The sequence below is a fragment of the Antechinus flavipes genome, chromosome 2 (genome assembly GCF_016432865.1).
Source record: "Antechinus flavipes isolate AdamAnt ecotype Samford, QLD, Australia chromosome 2, AdamAnt_v2, whole genome shotgun sequence".
NCBI classification, from domain to species: Eukaryota; Metazoa; Chordata; class Mammalia; order Dasyuromorphia; family Dasyuridae; genus Antechinus; species Antechinus flavipes.
The window spans coordinates 522,367,761-522,391,666 of NC_067399.1; the positions used below are offsets into that span (position 1 = coordinate 522,367,761).

Below are 23,906 nucleotides of genomic sequence, written 5' to 3' on the forward strand. Positions count from 1 at the left end.
TTCTAGGCTAAGCTAAAATGCGCCGGGGCACCTGGATGAGACCAAAGTGAGTCCTTGAGGTAGATGAACCTGGGTTCTGGTTCTGGTTCTGGTTCTGGGTGAGATTCCCCACTATGCTGGTAAAACGGGGAAACCTTTCAAAGGCCAAGGGTACCCAGTCTAGGTGAGTGTCCGCGATCGCTGGGGGCTACTGACCTTCTTCAAAGCCTCATGAAGTTCGTTCAGGACATAAATCAGGAACTCCTGAGCATCTTGCTGGGTCCTCTTCAGAAATGCTGGGTAGATTTTTCCGATGGCTGCCCGAAACACTTCTGGCGAGACGCAGTCCGAGTCTCCGAGCCACATGTCTGTCATCAGATACGCGAAAGCGGTGGCCGCTTCTCCAGAGTCCCTTCCAAAGGAGAACAGAACGGGGGGGGTGGGGGGTGGGCTGCGGGCCGGAGCGCGCGGAGTCAAAGCGCTCCTTCCCTCCTTCCTCTACTTGGATTGGCAGGGTAAAGAAGGAAGAATCGAGAGTTTCGACTAAAACTTTGATTCACTTTGTTCCCTCTACGCTAAGCTTCCACACTTAATCCCATCGACCGAGCACGAAAAACAAAGCCCCTGTTAGAAAGCACGTGCGGTCCTGGGGCCGCTTCCCGCGCGGTGGGTCCGGCATCCCCGGGCGGGCGCCGCGCGCGCACTCACGGGCACACGCCCGGGCGGGAGCGCGCGGCAGACTTACTTTTGAAGAGCAGTGATGTACTTTCCAGAAAGGAAGTATTCCACCAGGGGCGTGATACTGCAGAGGCATTGCAAGATGGCGTTCATGTAGCATGTGTTGCCCAGATTACGAAGACCCGTCACGCCTTGGGAGTGTTGTTGAGCCATGCTAGACTCTTTGACAGAGCTGGTGTCACTATAATCTGTACATTCTGTGCTGTGTTTGTGCCACAGGGAAAAAAAGAGATTATTTTGAGGGGGCAGGAGGGCGACAATTCAGTTCAACTGAAGGAACTTTATTAAGTCCCAGGCAAGGACGTTACACGTTTAAACATGGAACAGTCCCTGCCCTCAGGGAGCTTCCACTAGCGGAAAGGAGCATGCATGCAGACAAGGAAAACGCGAGGTGGCCTGGAGAGAGACAGAGACAGGGAGAGGGAAGGGAGCAGGAGACAGGCTGAGGAGGGAGCGCCAGCCGCCAGCGCCTCCCCAAGCTGCTCGGAGAAAAGGGCCTGCGCGGTCAGTGCTAATGAACGGGCTCTTCCCAACAGGGAGGTGATTCGGGCCAGCTCCAGTGATCGTGTGAGGAAGAGAGCCGGCCAAACCCAGGGCGGGGAAGGTGGGAACCCAGTGGGGACACAACCTAGCATTTTCCCTCTTCTTCTTCTTGGCTTGCATTGTGTTTTCTTTTTCTTTTTGATCTGATTTTTCTTGTGCAGCAAGACAATTGTATAAATATGTTTGCACATGCTGGATTTAACATATTTTAACATGTATGACAAATATTGGATTGCTTGCCACAAGGAAAATCTGAAATACAAGGCTATGCAAGGGTCAATGTTGAAAGATTATCCGTGCATATGTAAAAAGCTTCAAAAAGAAAGAAAGAAAAAAGTACCTATATCTCTGCCAAAATATAAGGGAGGTAGATATAATAAACCAGAGCAAGGTTTCTGTCTCCCTTAAATCAACAGAGAACCGATTGGACAAGAGATTGAAGCTTTTCCCATGCCCAGAAAGTGAAATGGGGGAGGGGGGGAAGGCTAACTCGGGTCTTCCGGGGCTCAAGGCCTCGTTCTTTGGACTTGAATCAGGACTACCAGCCTGCTTTTTCTCAATGTACAAGAGCCCCACTTAGCAAGAGGAACCAAAGCTAGACAAGAAATATCTTTTAATCTCAAAATGGAGATAGATGCTCTTGACCACAGAGCTCAGAATGAGCTCCGAACCTCATTTCTGATTTTCTATTGTGATTTTCTCCTCCACCTCTCATGCTTCACTTCCCCTTTGTAGCTTAACTTTACAAGTGTTTGAAATGTACCCATTTTTAAATAGGTACTTTTAGGAGAGGAAGAGAGAAAATCTGTTCTAGTATCAGATAACCAAGGATTCAGATCTTACTGGACCCTTACCATCTCAGTGATCTTGATATAATATGATTTTGTGGTCTTCTGATTTTAGCAAGGCTTTTGTTCTAACAATGTCAGGGAATCCTAAATCTTTTGGTTTTGGAGTGTCTCAGAGACTTCCTACAATTCCCAATCTAAGAACAATAATCTGTCTGATTCTGAATAGACTATTTCCTAATTCACTGCTGACTGGTAATCTTGTTAGTAATAATCTGATCAACTGAGAATTACTCCTTCTGGAGACCACTCCTTCCTACTTGTGAGCCATAGAATTAGCATATCTATGATTGAAAGCCTGATAAAAGTATCTCCTTGCTTCTGTTTCTCGCTGAATTCTCTTAGAATTCAAGCCCACTTTGTAATGGCTTTACTTACAATAAAGCTTTGCCCCTTAACTAGGAGATGGGTTCAAGCCTGTAAATTCTTTTGAGATAACTCTCAACACCAGTCTGGGATTTTTGGGGGTCCCCCTCCCCAACCTCAACATTTGGTGGCCCAGTACAGGCCTTCCTTGGCTTGATTCCCTCCTTGTCAAGATAAGCCTCCCATTTTTCTCCCACAGTCCTATAGCAGGACACCTCAAGCCACTGAGAGAAGGATTGTCTGGGTTGTCAGGAGCTCCACACTCAGCAAGGTTTCCTAGATTGGGGATGCCCAACCTGGGAAATTCTTGCAATTTTCAAGAAAGTTCCTGGGGAACCTTTGCCACCCCCTTTTATCTTCCCTGGGATGCCAAAGAAGATGAAGTGCTATGGGATGGCTTTTGGCAAAATTTCACAGCTTTTTAGTAAAGATGGGACAGTCCTCTTTCCTGTTATTCTGTGTGTGTGTATGTCTGTGTCTCTGTATAGAATGTCTGTGTCATGTCTGTTCTGTGAGCTAGATTAAAATTGCAAAAAAATTTCCTGAAACATCTCAGTTGTGGGGATTGCTAGCAAGATCAATATAGCCCAAGTTTTTCTGTTTGCTAACTCTTCTTATGTCAGAACTTTAGGGAAATTCAAATTCTGTCTCACCTGCAGAAATAGGGGAAGCAAAACCGTGGAGACTCCATACAACTTTACCCAAATACCTCCCCAGCCCAGTTGTAGGGGAGGGAGGGTCAAGCTCCACTGTCAGCATTCTCTGAGCCCTGGCATCTGAAATCAAAGGGATATCCTAGCACTAATACCCCAGCTTTCAACAGGTTCTGTCCAGGAACTGTCCAGGAAGAATTCTGATACTCCTGGCAGCACCCAGAAAGCCAGTCTCTGCATTTGGTAAGACCACCATTCTCTGTCTCAATTATGGATATATATTACCTATGAAATTTATGGCAAATTATTTTATCTCTGCTCATTTTTCTAATTTGTCAAGAGAAATAATAAATGTTGTTGTGAATTACTTAGCATAAAACATGCTATATGAATACTAACTGCTTTACTGGATATAATTGCTTTAAAACATGTTATATGAATGTTAACTGCTTTATTGGATATGATTGTTTCATATTTGATAACTATTTTAATATGACCAACAGATAAATGATTTTTATGTGTGTATAAAGTAATTTGGGAATTTGTTAGAGATATGATAGTAAAAGCAATTTTAAAGGAAAGCTCCCTAAAGAGAACTATTTGCACTGATAGTGTTAACAGAAGAGTTTTGGAATTTTGAGAAAACAGAAAAACAATTTGCTACTACTTTAAAAACTCTAGTTATTTAGACTTCTGAAGGCACTGTCAGTAAAAACTGGCACCTTAGCCCTTTTCCTAGCTCACAAAAGAGAAATGAATTGCCTAGATTGGAAAATAACCAAATTGCAATTTTAAAATCTGTTCTATTGCAATTTTAAGCATTGTCTTTTCTCCCTAAAAACAAAAGGGAAACTTATTTAAGGGAAAAGAAACTACAGCTAAATTTGGTTATTAGGAAAATTCTAAAATTGTTAACTAAGTTACTTGGAGTTATTTCATCATGTTAAGCCTTATCAGTTACCTCCAAGTATGAGGTGTGAACTCCTTTTCCTCTTCACAGAGTAGGGGGAGGTATCAAACAGCACAGCCCACGAAAGCACTAAGAATGTTTGGGGTGGGTAATTTAGCAAGCTCAGCCCCTTCCTGGGGTCTCTGTCAACTCCACTTAATTTGTAAGCTTGCCAGTTTTCTTGAAACCATCAGGGTAAGCAAGATCATCAGCCATCTGAGAAATAAGCCTGTTTAGGATTTATAGCTTCCGAACAAGGTATGCGTTTACTAAGAATCTATAAGCCGTATAATGATTGATCCTTTGTACCAGGATAAGTTTAAACATATAAAAAACATAATAAACAAAATCTCTTATCGGTTTAAGTTCTGGTAAACTTTTAAAATAATGTATCTAGTCCTAAACTGCCATTGGTAGAATTTGTTATTAGAGATAAAATCACTTGGGACTATAACTGATATTCTTTTTGAGTTCTGAATTTGATTGTCTGATCATTAAATCAGTAGCCCACCCTTTGAGAGAAAAAGCTGCAGAAGTTAGCCTTGAGTCCTCAAACTTCCCAAACTCAGCTGTTAGAAACAGATTTTGGAGTCTTTAATAATAGGGACCAAAACCACTGCAGAGGAGCAGATAGCAGAGCCAGAGCAACAGGCCCAAGTTTTAGCTGATGCTATAGCCAGGAACCATGGAGGTTCATCACAACCAGGACCACTGGGCTTGCAACTGTCCTCAGAGGGAACTCCAGGCCCTTGCCCCAAGTGTGAAGGGTTAAACTGCCCCTCCCCCGATGCCCTGCCCTCTGGCAGGCTCCCCCTTACTCCATCACGATGATTGAACCCAGAGTGACTGTGGAAGTGGCAGGTACACAGCCGGGTCTGTCTTGCTCCAGCCCTCTGGTCTCACCTCCCTCCCCCCATTAGTAATGTGGATTGGGGAAACTCAAGAACTGTTGGGACACCCCTCTCTCCCTCCAGTTTGGTGGCCTGTTATTTAAACACTCCTTTCTTATTCCATCTGTCCTACTCCCTTGTTGGGGCATGATTTAATGGTGAAGTTGAGGACCCAGTTGTCCCTTCTGAGGCTTCTGGATGAACTCTCTCTCAAAGCTCTCCCAGATCCCCTCTGAAATCTAGAAGGAGAGAGATCCCTCTGTCTAGGACCAAGAACTCCCGGGGGGTGGGGGGGACGGAGTGGGGGGCTTCCTATGGTCTACCTTTAGTGGCCTAATCCCTTATCCCTAATCAAACCTTACTCAAATCCCCGGAAAATAAACATTCTCCTTAATCCTAACATTAACTCAGATATCTCTGGACACAAGGGTTCTCCCTAATCCTATCCTTACTCAGATCCCCGTGATACAAGGGTTCTCCCTATTCCTATCCTTACTCAGATCCCCATGATACAAGGGTTCTCCCTAATCCTATCCTTACTCAGATCCCCATGATACAACGGTTCTCCCTATTCCTATCCTTACTCAGATCCCTTGGACACTAGGGTTCTCTCTATTCCTATCCTTACTCCCGTGATACAAGGGTTCTCCCTAATCCTATCCTTACTCAGATCCCCGTGATACAAGGGTTCTCCCTATTCCTATCCTTACTCAGATCCCTTGGACACTAGGGTTCTCTCTATTCCTATCCTTACTCCCGTGATACAAGGTTCTCCCTAATCCTATCCTTACTCAGATCCCCGTGATACAAGGGTTCTCCCTATTCCTATCCTTACTCAGATCCCCGTGATACAAGGGTTCTCCCTATTCCTATCCTTACTCAGATCCCTTGGACACTAGGGTTCTCCCTAATCCTATCCTTACTCAGATCCCCGTGATACAAGGGTTCTCCCTATTCCTATCCTTACTCAGATCCCTTGGACACTAGGGTTCTCCCTATTCCTATCCTTACTCAGATCCCCGTGATACAAGGGTTCTCCCTATTCCTATCCTTACTCAGATCCCTTGGACACTAGGGTTCTCCCTAATCCTATCCTTACTCAGATCCCCGTGATACAAGGGTTCTCCCTAATCCTATCCTTACTTAGATCCCTTGGACACTAGGGTTCTCTCTATTCCTATCCTTACTCCCGTGATACAAGGGTTCTCCCTAATCCTATCCTTACTCAGATCCCCGTGATACAAGGGTTCTCCCTATTCCTATCCTTACTCAGATCCCCGTGATACAAGGGTTCTCCCTATTCCTATCCTTACTCAGATCCCTTGGACACTAGGGTTCTCCCTAATCCTATCCTTACTCAGATCCCCGTGATATAAGGGTTCTCCCTAATCCTATCCTTACTCAGATCCTCGTGATACAAGGGTTCTCCCTAATCCTATCCTTACTCAGATCCCCGAGATACAAGGGTTCTCTCTAATCCTATCCTTACTCCCATGATACAAGGGTTCTCCCTAATCCTATCCTTCCTCCTGTGATACAAGGGTTCTCCCTATTCCTATCCTTACTCAGATCCCTGTGATACAAGGGTTCTCCCTGTTCCTATCCTTACTCAGATCCTCGTGATACAAGGGTTCTCCCTAATCCTATCCTTACTCAGATCCCCGTGATACAAGGGTTCTCCCTAATCCTATCCTTACTCAGATCCCCGTGATACAAGGGTTCTCCCTAATCCTATCCTTACTCAGATCCTCGTGATACAAGGGTTCTCCCTAATCCTATCCTTCCTCAGATCCCCGTGATACAAGGGTTCTCCCTAATCCTATCCTTCCTCCTGTGATACAAGGGTTCTCCCTAATCCTATCCTTACTCAGATCCCCGTGATACAAGGGTTCTCCCTAATCCTATCCTTACTCAGATCCCCGTGATACAAGGGTTCTCCCTATTCCTATCCTTACTCAGATCCCCGTGATACAAGGGTTCTCCCTATTCCTATCCTTACTCAGATCCCTTGGACACTAGGGTTCTCCCTAATCCTATCCTTACTCAGATCCCCGTGATATAAGGGTTCTCCCTAATCCTATCCTTACTCAGATCCTCGTGATACAAGGGTTCTCCCTAATCCTATCCTTACTCAGATCCCCGAGATACAAGGGTTCTCTCTAATCCTATCCTTACTCCCATGATACAAGGGTTCTCCCTAATCCTATCCTTCCTCCTGTGATACAAGGGTTCTCCCTATTCCTATCCTTACTCAGATCCCTGTGATACAAGGGTTCTCCCTGTTCCTATCCTTACTCAGATCCTCGTGATACAAGGGTTCTCCCTAATCCTATCCTTACTCAGATCCCCGTGATACAAGGGTTCTCCCTAATCCTATCCTTACTCAGATCCTCGTGATACAAGGGTTCTCCCTAATCCTATCCTTCCTCAGATCCCCGTGATACAAGGGTTCTCCCTAATCCTATCCTTCCTCCTGTGATACAAGGGTTCTCCCTAATCCTATCCTTACTCAGATCCCCGTGATACAAGGGTTCTCCCTAATCCTATCCTTACTCAGATCCCCGTGATACAAGGGTTCTCCCTGTTCCTATCCTTACTCAGATCCCTGTGATACAAGGGTTCTCCCTGTTCCTATCCTTATTCAGATCCCCGTGATACAAGGGTTCTCCCTAATCCTATCCTTACTCAGATCCCTGTGATACAAGGGTTCTCCCTGTTCCTATCCTTACTCAGATCCTCGTGATACAAGGGTTCTCCCTAATCCTATCCTTACTCAGATCCCCGTGATACAAGGGTTCTCCCTAATCCTATCCTTACTCAGATCCCCGTGATACAAGGGTTCTCCCTAATCCTATCCTTACTCAGATCCTCGTGATACAAGGGTTCTCCCTAATCCTATCCTTCCTCAGATCCCCGTGATACAAGGGTTCTCCCTAATCCTATCCTTCCTCCTGTGATACAAGGGTTCTCCCTAATCCTATCCTTACTCAGATCCCCGTGATACAAGGGTTCTCCCTATCCTATCCTTACTCAGATCCCCGTGATACAAGGGTTCTCCCTATTCCTATCCTTACTCAGATCCCCGTGATACAAGGGTTCTCCCTATTCCTATCCTTACTCAGATCCCCTGGACACTAGGGTTCTCCTAATCCTATCCTTACTCAGATCCCCGTGATATAAGGGTTCTCCCTAATTCTATCCTTACTCAGATCCTCGTGATACAAGGGTTCTCTCTATTCCTATCCTTACTCAGATCCCCGAGATACAAGGGTTCTCTCTAATCCTATCCTTACTCCCGTGATACAAGGGTTCTCCTAATCCTATCCTTCCTCCTGTGATACAAGGGTTCTCCCTATTCCTATCCTTACTCAGATCCCTGTGATACAAGGGTTCTCCCTGTTCCTATCCTTACTCAGATCCTCGTGATACAAGGGTTCTCCCTAATCCTATCCTTACTCAGATCCCCGTGATACAAGGGTTCTCCCTAATCCTATCCTTACTCAGATCCTCGTGATACAAGGGTTCTCCTAATCCTATCCTTCCTCAGATCCCCGTGATACAAGGTTCTCCCTAATCCTATCCTTCCTCCTGTGATACAAGGGTTCTCCCTAATCCTATCCTTACTCAGATCCCCGTGATACAAGGGTTCTCCCTAATCCTATCCTTACTCAGATCCCCGTGATACAAGGGTTCTCCCTGTTCCTATCCTTACTCAGATCCCTGTGATACAAGGGTTCTCCCTGTTCCTATCCTTACTCAGATCCCCGTGATACAAGGGTTCTCCCTAATCCTATCCTTACTCAGATCCCTGTGATACAAGGGTTCTCCCTGTTCCTATCCTTACTCAGATCCCCGTGATACAAGGGTTCTCCCTGTTCCTATCCTTACTCAGATCCCCGTGATACAAGGGTTCTCCCTATTCCTATCCTTACTCAGATCCCCGTGATACAAGGGTTCTCCCTGTTCCTATCCTTACTCAGATCCCCGTGATACAAGGGTTCTCCCTGTTCCTATCCTTACTCAGATCCCCGTGATACAAGGGTTCTCCCTGTTCCTATCCTTACTCAGATCCCCGTGATACAAGGGTTCTCCCTGTTCCTATCCTTACTCAGATCCCCGTGATACAAGGGTTCTCCCTGTTCCTATCCTTACTCAGATCCCCGTGATACAAGGGTTCTCCCTATTCCTATCCTTACTCAGATCCCCTGGACACTAGGGTTCTCCCTAATCCTATCCTAAAGTTCTCCACTCTGGATCTTAAAGATGCTTTATTTTGCATACCATTATATACAGACTCAATTTCTTTTTACTCTTGAAGAGGCAAATCGAGAGGAACGGAACCTCCACTAGTGCCCATGGCCAGGAAGGGTTAGGGGATATCTCCATCTGCAGCCATACAGACCCTTAACTTTCCGTCCTTCCCCCCACAGGCTGTTAAGATCCTGAAAGCTAAACCAATCTCTTGTCCCGCCCTATCTCTACCTGATGGAGGCTGAGGCCAAGTTCAGCCCTGCTTACTTCTCAAAGAAGCCTGGTGTCTTTGGGGTGGTCCTCCTGCCTTAGAGCAGCTGAGGAAGCCTCTACGCTCACCCTAAGCCAACCAAAGGGTTCTCACCCTCCACCAAGTTCAGAGTGTTTTGCCCTCACAGAGTTTTAGACCTGGGTTGGTGTGCAACGAGAGGGCCTGTCTGGAACCGAGGGGCAATCCTCAGAGAAAGCCTGGCAGTTGAACTCTACACCACCCCCTCTCTGGGACTTCAAAGTGCTTTTTGGTTTTGGTTGTCACCTTTACTAATTGGGTAAAAGCCTTGAAGGCGCAGGTTTTTGCCTAGATCAAACCCATTTAAGATTCATTGGACATTATGCGTGTCATCCTCTCTACCCAATGCTTAACACCTTTTTAAGCTTTATGGTTCTTGCACCCCAGGCCCTCTGAGTGCTCCTTTCACTGCTTCTGACACTGCCCTCTCTCCTTCAGGGACACAAAAGCAGGGATCTGGGGGAAAACATTCTTTGGTATTTACCCTAGGAAAAGCTGTCTGGATAAAAATCTGTCACAGTCTCAACACCACTCCCCAAGTTTTCTTCTGGGTGGGGGTCCTGGCTATTTTCCCTACTAACTCCACTTTTAATTCTTTCACTTTTGCTCATATTTAGTCTTTGCATTTTAATCTACTTGTAAGAGTTGCTTCTTCCAGACTTCTAGCCATGAAATTCCAACTACTTGGTCACCCTATAAATCCCCTGAGACCTGATTCAGACACTCAGCACCGGAAGCTGCTCTGCCTACAAGTCACTTGCCTCCTTTCCTCAGTCTGGACCCCCCTGGGCCCCTGTTCCTACAGCTCCACTCCCCCTTTGTCAGCCTAACGCAGCTCCAGATGATGAAACCTCCGTCCCTTTGTCCCAAATGTATTTGGGGATGACTGCTTGTGGGGAAAATGATGTAATATGATTTTGTGGTCTTCTGATTTTAGGGAGGCTTCTGTTCTAACAGTAAGTCAGGAAATGCTAAATCTTCTGGTTTTGGAGTCTGCCTCAGAGACTTCCTACAATTCCCATTCTAAGAACAACAATCTGTCTGATTCTGAATAGACTATTTCCCAATTCACTGCTGACTGGTAATTTTGTCAGTAATAATCTGATCAACCGAGATCTACTCCTTCTGGAGACCAAGTCTTCCTTACGATGAGCCACAGAATTAGCATATCTATGATTGAAAGCTGGAATATATATCCTTGATTGTTTCTCTGCTGAATTCCCTTAGATTTCAAGCCCACTTTGTAATGGCTTTACTTATGATAAAGCTTTGCCCCTTGGCTAAGGAGATGAGTTCAAGCCTGCAAATTCTTTTGAGACACTCTCAATACTGGTCTGGGACCCCAAACTTTGGGGTCCCCCTTCCCAACCTCAACAATCTCAGGCAAGTCACTTCTGGACCTCAGTTTCCTCATTTGTAAAATGAGGATGTTGCATCAGATGGTCTCTGAGATTCCCTTCTGGCTCCAGATCTCTGAACATCCGAGGCACTTCCTCAGGGTATCTTTCCCCTGTTTCATGACAAAGGAAATCCACTTATATCAGATACTTTGACAAATTGTATGGAATATGTTGTTCAGTCATGTCCAACTCTCTTTGTGACCTTGTGGACCATACTGTCCAGGTTTTCTTAATATAGTTATTAGAGAGTGATTTGACATTTCCTTCACCAGTGGATTAAGGCAAACGGAATTTAGGTGATTTGCCCAGAGTTACACAGCTAGTAAATATCTGAGGTCAAATTTGAGTTCAGGACTTCCTTATTCCAGGCCCAGTGCTCTATTCACTGAACCACATAGCTACCTCGGTGACTATCTTTCTCCATACATAAATATATGTATGTACACATATGTTGATGTAGATATGTTAATTATATATTAATTTAATTTCCATATACTATGTATTTCTTACTTTTCTCCCTAGATTTCAGATCGTCATCATTCAATTATTCAAGACAATCAGCTCACAATCTGAGAAAGCCTTTCTAAATGCAGCCTTGAGCCCCTCCCTGCTTGTGGGACAGTCTTACCCCTTGGCTTAATCTCTTATCTAGAGCACTGTAGAAGAGACAGACTCACAGAACATAATAGATTTTGAAGTCATCAGGAGGACATCTGGAAGCCATGGGGAAGGAGAGTGTTGGGTTGTTACTGTTATTGAGGCTTGTCTAACCTTTTAACTTCATTTCTTTCTCTCTTTCACACTCTCTGTTGACTTGGTTTTTAAAAAATAATTTCTTATTCCCCCCCCCCAACAGGTAGCTCCAAACTGGTTTTCATCTGTACTTCAGATACCATTCCAAACTGGATCTTCGGTGCATCATAATCCTTTCTATTTTCCCTCAGAATTCTAATATGTTGCTATGGGATGTACTTATCCTGGTTGCTGTTCATAATATTTTTGATGAGAAGGTATTTCAACTATAGCATAATTCTTTCCCCTAAATAGATCTATTTCTCTTTAATTTGCATATAATTATCAATTTTTTAAAAAAAATAAGCAAGTTGCTTGTCCTAGTTACAATTCACTGATCAGAAGAAAGTATTGCTAACTAGAGATACTTCATTAAGGGCAGGAGTTAATATTAGGATAGAGTGGGGGACACTAGGGGAGAGAGAGGAAAACTAAGATTTTAGATTCTGGAATTGGATTGGACTGGACTCTAAATACTGGCAATTGGAGGGAAATTTTCTTAAAATTTATAAGTAAAATATAGAAAATGTGTGAGAATTGGGGGGGGGAGGTATGGAGAAGGAAAAGGGAGAAAGAAACAGAGAGAGATCTAAGAGACTAGAAAGAACAAGAGCTCTGAAAAATGTCCTAGAGACTTGGTCTAGAATATTGAAGGGAGGCATTTGTATATCTTGTTGAGGTTGGTCAAGTTAACTGTTAGGCTCTTTTCCTGGCTGAAAGATATGCATAAGTGGACAGAATCAGGAGTCAGCAAAATTGTGGGAAGGCATATTGGAAGATTTGGAAAAAACGAGAGAAGAAGCCAGTCTGAGAGATGGTTGTGGGAATAGTGGAAAGTGTCAGAAAACACTTCCCAAGTGTGTGATCTTTGAGAGAGTTTTAAAAATTCTTTCAAACGCAGTTTTTTTAATTGGCAAAATACAAATAATACACCAGCCACCTCATGGGACTGTGAAGGGAGCCCTCTTGGCAAACCACAAAGCCCTTTCTTGAAAGCGAATGGTATTGGTTGATGAAATAAATGTTTCATCAACAAAGCTGGAAATGAGTTTTTTGAGCCTGAACTAATTTGTAGGGAAGAATGCAAGGCTAGGGAATCACAGGGAAAAAAAAAAAAGGGCGGGGGGGGGGGGGGGGAGAAAAAAAAAAAACAAGAAATTAGTGCTGTGCAAATGATTATTAGATTTCTGGGAATGAATTGATGTAGTCTATTTGGCCTTTGGAAGATTTCATGTGTGTAAAGATCATGAGACACAAACAGGTTACAATTGGAGGATGAAGCTCATTCTAGAAAAAAAAATTGATACCAGACAGGGCAATTTTTCCTAAAATGACTTTCGTGCACTTCTACCTGCACAGAAGGAGAAGGAATATGATGCATAAAATCTCATCATCTCTTGCTACCTTGTGGTACACTGCACCCACTAACGCTCTTGTCTCTGTCCTGGTCTCATTCATCTTGTCTCTCCTCTTTCTGCCTGTCTGTGTCTCTGTGTCTCTGTTTGTCTCTCTTCTATCTCTCTGTCTGTCTGTCTGTCTGTCTCTCTCCATAGATTTATATCTGTCTATTGAGAGAGAGAAAGAGAGAGAGAGAGAGAGAGAGAGAGAGTGAGAGTGAGTATACAAGTGTAAATATCAGGAGTCCTTGTTCCTTTGTACGTTTGCTCCATGGTCACACAGTATGCCATATAGTTTTTGGAGCTCTCCTTTGCCCCGACTCATATCTTAAAGCTCAGACTTCAAACTTCTTCCAAACCTTACCTCTGCTTCATTTTCTGGTAGTATTTACATCCTAGAGTTATTGTGAAAATAAAATGAGATATTTGCAAAGTGCTCTGCAAACCTTAAAATCCTACATATTATGTGTTAGTATTATACTATATATATAATATATATATATATAGTGTATTAGTCTCAAACTTAGTAGAAGCAAAGATTTAATATCTAGAGTTCCCTGTACTCCTCACTCAAACCATGTAATTAAGTTTTCCTTTGCTCATTTTCTCATGATACTAATTCTTCCTTTTGCTACACAGTACAATCAAATAAGCATTCATTGTGTGCTATATATGATTAGGCACTAAGGTAGGTCACAGAAATGCAAAGCAAAAATAAGAAATGGTGGCCCAAAGTCAAGAAGTATATATTCTACTACGAGAAGATTTCACATCCATAAGGATCATGAGATGAGATGCAAACAGGTTATGATTGGAGGTTAAAGGGCATTCTAGAGAAAATTGAGACTATTCAGGAAATAAGCTAAAAACAAGCTCAAGGCATAGAGCTTATAATCCTAGTTCAGAATTTGAATTCAGATCTTTTATCATTCCAAGTCATAAACTATCCAGTGACCTTAGAGAAGGTTCAGTTGTTAATTCGGGACTGGGGTTTGAAGAGAGTGGGTCTGGATACATGGGTTTGGGAGTCAGCTGCATAGACAATTGAACTCATAGGAGCTGTTATGAGATCACCAAGACAGGAAAAGATGAGGTCCTGGGAGAGGTTGGTGCCCAAGACTGGGGTGGAGGGGTTTAAGGTGCTGGATTCAGCAAAGAGGACAAATAGGGGAACCGAGAACGTCAGGGTCAGGAAAACCCTGGACGAAAATAATAGGGGTTGTCAGTTGTGTCAAATTTTTAAAGAGTTGGAGAAGAATGACAATGATAATGGATCTTTGCATTTGAAAAGAGTTCAATTGAGCAAAAAGAATAGAAGCCAAATTGTAAGGGGCTGGAAAGTGAGAGAAAAGTGACATATATATATATATGTATGTATTTCCCCTAGAAGTGGAGATGGCAGAGTCAAGGGAAGATTTTTCTAGGACCAATATATTTACAGATCGCAGGGAAGCAACCTGTAGAGAAAGAGGGAATGATGATCAAGGAAAAAGGAGATAGAGGCAAGCTGCTAGGGAGCAGAAGAAGGGCATAAGTTGAGGGATGGGCATTCTGAGCACCTGAATCCAAAGAAATGATGAGAGGCTGATGAGAACTTTGGGGGTATAGAATAGGGAAAGGGAACTCACAAGCGATGACTTCTGCTTTCTTGGTAACATTGTTGGGTTGATCCCTCCTCTCCACCTGGATGAATGGACCAGTGCTGCATGCTGTAGGAACATACTCAAGGCAACAGATGGATACTCAGGGCCATGACTCTATGGTTGTGATTGTTCTCGAAGTCAACAACATAATAACCACAGTAAAGGAAGATGGACAGTAGAAATACCTAGGCTGGTGAGAAAAGGGCAATCAATTAATTAATTTGGATAGCTCCAGCTGCTAGCATAGTTACCTAATAGAGAGAAGGCACTTAATGAATAAAATGTGGGTAGTCATTCACCTCCTGGTTCTCCTGCCTTTCCAGACTTGCCTACTTCAGCCTCTGCTACTTCTTACCATGGAACATCCTCTGCCATGCTGACTCCCTTTCCCCAATGATGTGTTTCTCCTGGGGCCTTTATTTTGGGGAGTGGCTTAGGCCACCTGGCTTTATTTCTCTCATGACTCCCCTGAGTTTCCAGACTTGCACACCATGCCTCTCCATATGCTTTCTTACCTCCCCAACTCTCTTCAGCCCTGTCATTTGTGTTATTTTGTAAATTTCTTGGGGACAAGGACTTCTTTCTTTTCCTCCTTCCTTTCTTCTTTCCTATCTTCCCCCTCCCTCCCTTCTCTTCTCCTTTCTCCTTATTCTCCTCCTTCTTCTTCCTTCCTCTTTTCTCCTTTTTCTTTCTTTCCTTTTTCTTTCCCTTCCTTCCTTCCTTCCTTTCTTCCTGTCTTCCTGTCTTCTTCCCTCCCTCCCTTCTCTTCTTCTTTCTCCTTGTTCTCCTTCTTCTTCTTCCTTCCTCTTTTCTCCTTTTTCTTTTCCTTTTTCTTTCCCTTCCTTCCTTCCTTCCTGTCTTCCTCCCTCTCTCCCTTCTCTTCTTCTTTCTCCTTGTTCTCTTCCTCCTTCTTTCTTCATCTTTTCTCCTTTCCTTTTTCTTTCCCTTCCTTCTTTCCTTTCTTTTTTCCTTCCTTCCCTCCTTCCTTCCTTGCTTGCTTCTTTCCTTCCTTCCTCCCTCCCTCCTCTTCTTTCTCCTTGTTCTCCTCCTTCTCCTTCTTCCTTTCTCCTTCTTCTTCTTTCCTTTTTTTTTCCCTTCATTCCTTTCTTTCTTCTTTCCTTCCTTTCTCTTTCTTTCTTGTATTTGGATCCCCCAGGACTTACCATAATAGCTAGCACATAATATACATTTAATAAATGGTTGTGGCTTTGCCTTACCTTGCTTGTGAATGGGTTATAAGTTCCTTGAAGGCAGCAATTCCATATTGTATCCCCAGTACCTAGAGTATCTACCACATTAGACACACCACATAGTGGCTTAAAATTACTTGAATTGTATTGAGAAGACATTTTCTGCTCTTCTCTTTCAGTGTTTATGTATGTACACACGCCCATCTCAGCCAGAGTTGTTCTAGTAGAGGGGGGAAAAAAAACTAAAACAAAACAAACAAAAAACTGAGTCTTTCTAGGCTCATTATCCATCTCTAGTCTTAATTAGCATTTGCTCCTCTTCCATTGCTGACCTGCTAGTCTGGACTCAGTGTTGAATGCTTAGGTCACTTCTTGTTTCATCTTTTACTTCTTCAAGATGATGTTGCAGGAATGAGGAAAAGACCACATTTCTTCACAATTCTGCCAATAGCCAGTATTCTTTTCTTTGAGCTGTGAGCATGCAAACAGAACTTCAGGAGTTGATAGTAAACTCAAAAAAGAATTTCATCCAGCCTTTGAAAACTTCCAGTGAGAGGAATCTTCTAAGACCATTCCGCTTTTGGAGAGCAATAATTCTTAAGAAGTTTTTCCTGAAATCAAGCCTATATTATCTACTCTTTGTTCCCAGTTCTTCCTTTGGGACCAATAAGAATAAGTATACTTATGATCACTGTGACAGTTCTTCAAGCATTCCTCAGATTACTGACTATCCTCTTTCCTGCTTCCCCCTTCCTTCTCCCCTCCCTTGGGTTCAATTTCCCTAGTTTCATTAGAAGGTGAGCTCTTTGAGAGGTAGGGATCATCTTACCTTTTATTTATATCCCCAATGTTTAGCACAATGCTTTGCACATAGTGCTTAATAAATGCTTCATTCAGTCATTTATTCTAACCAGTCTTTATATGGCATGAAGTCAAGGGTTTTCATCCTCAGTTTCCCTTCTCTGGTAACTTTCCGCCTTATCACTGTCTTTCTTAAAATGTGGTGTTGAATTGGACAGATTGCCCTAGATGAGATCTGACTAGGACAGAGCACATCATCTCCCTGGTTCTTTTAATGCAGCCTAAGATCTCATTGGCTTTTTTGATTGCCATATTGTTGACTCACAATTGACCATGCAATCCTCTATAACCTCTGGCTAGTGGTGGTGGTGGAGGTGGTTGTTTTCCTGATCAACTGCTGTCAAGGTATACTTCTCCCACTTTGTATGTTAAATTGGCTTTTTGAACCAAAATATATAATTACATATTTATCCATATTTAAATTAGATACTCTTAGGCTTGGTCCAGTGTTTTTTCCTATCATCTTTTTGAATTCTACCTACTATCCAATAACTACTATTAGCTGTCTCTCCCAGCTTTGTCATCCACAATGTATGAATCATTGATAGAAATGTTCAATATCTTAAATATTTGGGACATTCTAGCCTTACTTGAATCTGGCTATTTGACCAATACTGAATCTTATTTACTTAGCCAAGTATCTTTTTGAATTGTAACTACTAGTTGTCTCTCCCAGCTTTGTCATCCACATATGTATGCTATAAATCATCAATAGATATGTTCAACATCTTAAATATTTGGGACATTCTAGCCTTATTTGTACCTGGCTATTTGACCAATACCGATTGTTGTCTATTGACTTAGTTCACATCTTTCCACTTAACGTCCAACAAGTATTAATTTATAATTTTTATAACAGATTTTTATTTTTCTAAATACATGAAAAGATAGTTTTCAACATTCACCTTTGCAAACCTTTTGTTCCAAAATTTTCTCTCTCCTCCTTCCCCCTTTCTTAGACAAGTTATCTAATATAGGTTAAATATAGGTTAAACATGTACAATTCTTCTAAACATATTTCCATATTCATATTGTGCAATTTAGATCAAAAGAGAAAAAAAGGCCATGAAAAAGAAAAAAAACCCAAAAGGTGAAAAATCTATGCTTTGAGCCCCATTCATTCTCCATAGTTCTCTTTCTGGATGAGGATGGCTCTTTCCATCACAAGTCAGTGTATTGGAATTGTAATTGTAATAAGTATTAATTTAAAAACAACCATTATTTAAATTCTTTTAAAATTATTTAAAACTAGATACAAAATAAGTAAAAATAGAAAAAAACAGAAAAAGGAAAAAAAAATGTCATATGTCCAGGAGAACATCAGAGAGGATTTGAAATATGTAACAATAATTTTCCAATTCAAGAAAGCATATATAATAATAGAAGAGATGAAATTCATGACTGTCCATCTTTTCTTTGCTTCCTTATAAGTTAATCTTTTGTTCCCTACTGTGTACTTTTTACTTTATTATTTTTTTTTCTTCATTCATATCCTTCACTTTCCCCAAATAGGTTACAGTTAAGCATGGATCTATTTTTATATATTATACACAAACATACACAACATACATATATCTATATACACACATATACTTCATATACATACATATATATTTATTTACATGGACATATATCTAAAACAATATTAATATGGCTGACATAATATAGTTTTCTCTCTTGATTGAATCTTAAAGTTTGACTTTAAGAACAATGATTACTAACTTTACTTTTTTCTAATACTCCTGATTCTTGTTACTGCATTTGTGTACATCTTTTTCTTAACTCTTCTACTTTAGTTCTACTCCTTAACTTGTCTTACTGTTGCTCAATTTTCCCGTCTTCTCCCCAACCCTTTCCCTCCCTCTTTACCCCTTTCCCATTAATTTAAACACTTTACTCCATCACCATTAATCTAAACATGCTTTGGTACCCCATCTTATCCCATTTCCTCCCCACTTATACCTTCATGGATCTTGGAGGATGAAGTACCCTCCATGGAATATACATATATATATATATATATATTATATATATATATATATATATATATATATATATATATATATATATATATATATATATATATATATATATATAGCTTCTAATTTAATCCATTCCCAATGAGTAGGTTTTCAGAACTATCTACTCTCCTCCCCCTTCTAATGCCTCTGTCAGTTTTTCCTCTGCATTTTAATCATATAGCATAATTACTATTTTTGCCTTTTCCTAGATGGTTTTGCTTTTTAGAGTCAGATTATACTCAACTCTACTCCAATCTTTGGACTACTCATTGTCCAATTACTCATGTCAATCTAGACATACAGGTTATATTTCCATGTATAAAACAATTTGTCCTTGTTGAGGAATCCCTTTTCCACTACTCAATTACTAATGTCAATCTTAGACATATAATTTACATTTCCATGTGTAAAACATAGTTTGTCCTTGTTGAGGAATCCCTTGAAATTAGTTTTTGACATTAGCTCTTATACACTAAATTTTCTATTGAGTTCAGGTTTGGGTGAGACAAAATCCTGAAAATCTGACAATTTGTTGAGTATCCATTTTTCCCCCATTCGATATTATACTTAATTTTGCTGAATATAATATTTTTGGCCACAATCCTGATTTTGATTGTCGACATATATAGGATTCTAGGATCTGTGGTTTTTTATTGAAGTTGCTGATAAATCCTGTACAATTTTAATTGTAGCTTCAGCATATTTGAATTGTTTTTTGTAAAGTTTTCTCTTTGATCTGGGGATTTTGAAATTTAGCAATAAGGTTCCTATGTGTTTTTCTTATAGGATCTCTTTGAGGTAGTGATTGATGGATTTTTTTTTTTTCTATTTCTACTTTCCCTTCTTATTCTATTATCACTTCAGGAAAATTTTCTTTGATTATTGTGTTATGGCTCTCTTTTGGTCACAACTTTTAGATAGTCAAATTATGTTTTTTCTTCTTGATCGGTTCTCCAGATCTGCTTCTTTCTTATATGTCACATTCTCTTTTATTTTTTCATTCTTTATATTTTGTTTTGCTATTTCTTGATCTCTTATACCTTCATTGCTTTCCCCATGGCAATTCTAATTTTCAAAGATTTCTTTTCTTCTTTAAAATTCTGGATCTAGTTGGTTGACTTTCTTTTCATAATCTTTTTTTCTTGGATAGTTCTTATTTATTTTTTCCTCAGTATCTCTTATTTGATTTTTAAAGTTTTTCTTGAGTTCTATAAATTCTTTCTAAGCAAGCAGCCATTTAACATTACTCTTTGGTTTAGGAGAGGCTTTTTTTTTTTTACTTCAATGTCCTCCCTTATCTGAAGAGGAATCTCAGTCTTTCCTATTCCCATAGTAAGTATCTATGGTTGGGCCATTTTTCCTATTTTAAATTCTTTTCAAAAAAAGATTTGTATTCCAAGTTTTTTCCTTCCTATCCCTCCCTTATCCATTGAGATGGCAAACAACTATGCAGGTGAAATCCTGTGGAAAAAATTTTTATATTAGCCATATTATAGAAATAGAAAAGGCAAGAAAAATAAAATGAGAAAACTATGCTCCACTCATTCAAAGGACTTTCTCTGGAGTTGTAATAACATTTTTTTCATCATGAGTCTTTTGGAATTTTCTTGGGTTATTGTATTGATCAGAATGACTCTTTCACAGTTGATCATCCTTACAATATTATAGTGTGTAATGATCTCTCCTAGTTCTGCTGACTCCTCAGCATCAGTTGATACAGATCTTCCCATGAACTATACTCCTCTTACAGCATAGTAATATGTCACAATTTATTAAGCCATTCCACAGTTGATGGGCATCTCAATTTCCTATTTTTTGCCACCACAAAAAGAATTCTTATTATTTATTTTTATCCATATAGGTCCTTTTCCTTTTATCTCTTTGTGATACAGACCTAGTTGTGGAATTGGTAGGTCAAAGAGTATGTAGTTTTATAGCACTTTAGATGTAGTACCACATTGTTCTCTAGAATGGTTGGACTAATTCATTACTCTATCAGTAATTCATTAGTGTAACTTTTTCTCTCATCCTCTCTAGTATTTTTATTTGATATCACTTGGGGAATGGTTATTTTTCTTTGTCTTTTTTTGTTTTTAAATTAGACTCAATTTCTCTATAAATTTGAGAAAAGAAACTTGTATGTATTACTTCATTGCTACATTATCAACTTTTTATCAAAATTATTTTCTCTTATCCACATGTCCAAAAATGTTTGTGGCAGCCCTTTTCATAGTTCTAAGGAAGTGGAAACTAAGTGGATGCCCATCAGTTGGAGAATGGCTGAATAAGTTATGGTATATGAATGTTATGGAATGTTATTGTTCTGTAAGAAACAAACAGCAGGATGATTTCAGAAAGGCCTGGAGAGATTTACATGAACTGATGCTCAGTGAAGTGAACAGAACCAGGAGATCATTGTACATGGCAACAAGATTATATGATGATCAATTCTGATGGATGTGGCTCTCTTCAACAATGAGATGATCCAGGCCAGTCCCAATGATCTTGTCATGAAGAGAGTCATCTACACTCAGAGAGAGGACTGTGGGAATTGAGTGTGGATCACAATGTAGCATTTTCACTTTTGTTTGCTTGATTTTTGTTTTCTTTCTCATTTTTTTCCCTTTTAGATCTGATTTTTCTTGTTCAGCAAAATAATTGTGGAAATATGTATTGAAGAATTGCACATTTAACAAAAATTGGATTACTTGGAATGGGGGTAAGGGTGGAAGAAAAATTTGGAACACAAGGTTTTGCAAGGATGAATGTTGAAACCTATCTTTGCATATATTTTGAAAATTAAAAAGCTACTTTAGAAAAGAAAATGACAATCAAGTATCAAAAAAAAAAGTAAAATAAGAACTATAATGAGATGTTCAACTATCTCATTTATAGACTTTTATGTTACTTTTGAGGCTATGGTATAACCAACTTAACACTTTTAAAGAAAATTTTGCTTTTATGGGAATGAATAAACCATTGTTTCATGTAAAAAAATCATTTCCCCTGATTATCTCTTTTAACTAGGCTTATTTTTGCATAATTTAATTGCTACCTCTGCTTTTTTTTTTCTCTTTAGAAGAATAATAGATTCTGCTCCATCTCCTTACTTTAACTGTTTGCCTCTTTTTCAAGTGTCTTTTATAAACTGAATATTGTTGGATTCTGATGAATATTTTGCTGTTTCCATTTTATAGGTGTACACAGCCTTCACAGTTATATATTTTCCTCCATCTTTTTTCCTTTTGTTAAGTCTTTTTACCCTGTCCTCCTTCTAACCTTTTGCTTCTATTGTCTCCCTTAGTGTTCCCACTCTCCTCCTCCTCCTTCACTCTTTTTTATTGCCTTCCCCTCCAATTTCCCTTTGGGGTGAGATAAATTTCCTTTTATTTCCTCTGAGGCAATTGGGGATAAGTGGCTTATCCAGGGTCACAGTTAGGAAGTGTCATGTGTCTGAGGTCAAATTTGAACTCGAGTCCTCCTGAGTGCTCTCTCCACTGAGCCACTTAATTACCCTGAGATTTCTTGATCCATTTGGACATCTGTTTGCCATATTTATTTCTAGATCCATCTTTTCTCTCCTATGACTGACCACATGTATTCCTTTCCTCTATATAAAGGATTCTTTGTACTTGCCTGACCCTCCCTTACTGTGTGCAGTATCCATTGTCAAAGACCTTTTCTAGCTTACCTAATTCTTGGGCAGGAAGAATACCTCACCTTAACCTCCCATGGTTCTAGTTCATGGCTAGAGTCCTGGGAGGGAAGGGTTGGGAGAGCCCAGCTGGGTGGCTGCCCCTCAACAAGCATTTCTGAAGTGAACCAGCCCGTGTCTGGCACTCTGCTAGGCTCTGAGGATATAAGCAGAGAATGAAACAATTCCTATCCTCAAAGAACTTACTTTCTAATGGGGGAACCAATCTTTTCCATGAAGGTAAAAGTATTGGCCAAATGTTTTCTGAAAATCAAGTTATATACTGGATGCACTGAATTAACCAGAGAATTTTATTTCAAATTATCCTTTTGATATTTACTTTAGTGATACTGGGAAAATCACCTAATTTTTCTACTCTTAAAGTTATCTCACTCTTGAGATCCTTTCTAACTTTACATCTAAGATATTCTACCTCTTTCTGATAACCAATTCCTTTTGGAGATGTTTTAAAGAAACATTCCTTTAAAAACATTTTAAAATATAGCTAGTAATTAGTGAAGTCCCTGGGCTAACATAAATTGACTCAATTTTCTTCAATTTTTGGAACACTTGCCCTCTTCCAATCTCTTATTTTTCTGTTCTCCACAATCTTTCAAAGATTGCCAACAACGGTTGATCAAACACATCTGCAACTGTTTTAGCAAAAGTTGAGCCTTCTCTTCATCAATCTTTCCCACCCCATCCAGATATTGTTGCTTCTTTGATATTCCTCCTCCTTATTACTTGCCATCTTGTTAACCCGTTTATGCTTTTCTCCCTTCTTTCTTTCCCTCTTACCTGACTCCCCAGTAACTTGTGAGCACCACTTGCTTCTCACAGCTCTCCCTTTTTAATATCCCTCCCCCACTTTAAAGTTCCTCCCCCTATCTTACTACAAAATTGGTAATTTTAACCATAAATATGAACGGGATAAACTCCCCCCCCCCATAAAGAGGAAGCGGTTAGCAGAATGGATCAAAAGCCAGAATCCTACAATATGTTGTTTACAGGAAACACACCTGAAGCAGGGAAATACATGCAGAGTAAAGGTAAAAGATTAGAGCAGAATCTACTATGCTTCAGGTGAAGTCAAAAAAGCAGGGGTAGCTTGATCTGAGATCAAGCTAAAGCAAAAATTGATCTAATTAAAAGAGATAAGGAAGGGCACTATATCTTGTTAAAAAGTAGCATAGATAATGAAGCAATATCAATATTAAACATATATGCACCAAGTGGTGTGGCATCTAAATTCTTAAAAGAGAAATTAAGAGAGCTGCAAAAAGAAATAGACAGCAAAACTATAATAGTGGGAGATCTCAACCTTGCACTCTCAGAATTAGATAAATCAAACCACAAAATAAATAAGAAATAAATCAGAGGTAAATAGAATACTAGAAAAGTT

General features: G+C 40.4%; 1 protein-coding gene across 10 annotated transcripts in view; it reads right to left on the bottom strand.

Moving 5' to 3' along the window:
* Nucleotides 1-16,998, bottom strand: part of USP50 (ubiquitin specific peptidase 50) — a 31,645-nt gene extending 14,647 nt beyond the window's left edge. Inside the window, exons 1-5 of one of the 10 annotated variants that reach the window (XM_051980637.1) lie at nucleotides 16,758-16,997; nucleotides 14,724-14,928; nucleotides 4,089-4,292; nucleotides 725-919; nucleotides 196-391 (exon numbers count right to left, since the gene is read on the bottom strand). In XM_051980637.1, coding sequence (XP_051836597.1) covers nucleotides 196-391; nucleotides 725-870 — 342 coding nt within the window. In that variant the 5' untranslated portion in view covers nucleotides 871-919; nucleotides 4,089-4,292; nucleotides 14,724-14,928; nucleotides 16,758-16,997. Of the gene's footprint in view, nucleotides 1-195; nucleotides 392-724; nucleotides 920-4,088; nucleotides 4,293-11,583; nucleotides 11,793-14,723; nucleotides 14,929-15,037; nucleotides 15,136-16,260; nucleotides 16,282-16,757 lie in introns of those variants that run through there. The other 9 variants (XM_051980635.1, XM_051980639.1, XM_051980631.1 and 6 more) reach the window with 9 other exon arrangements.
* Between the last annotated feature and the right edge of the window lie 6,908 nt (nucleotides 16,999-23,906).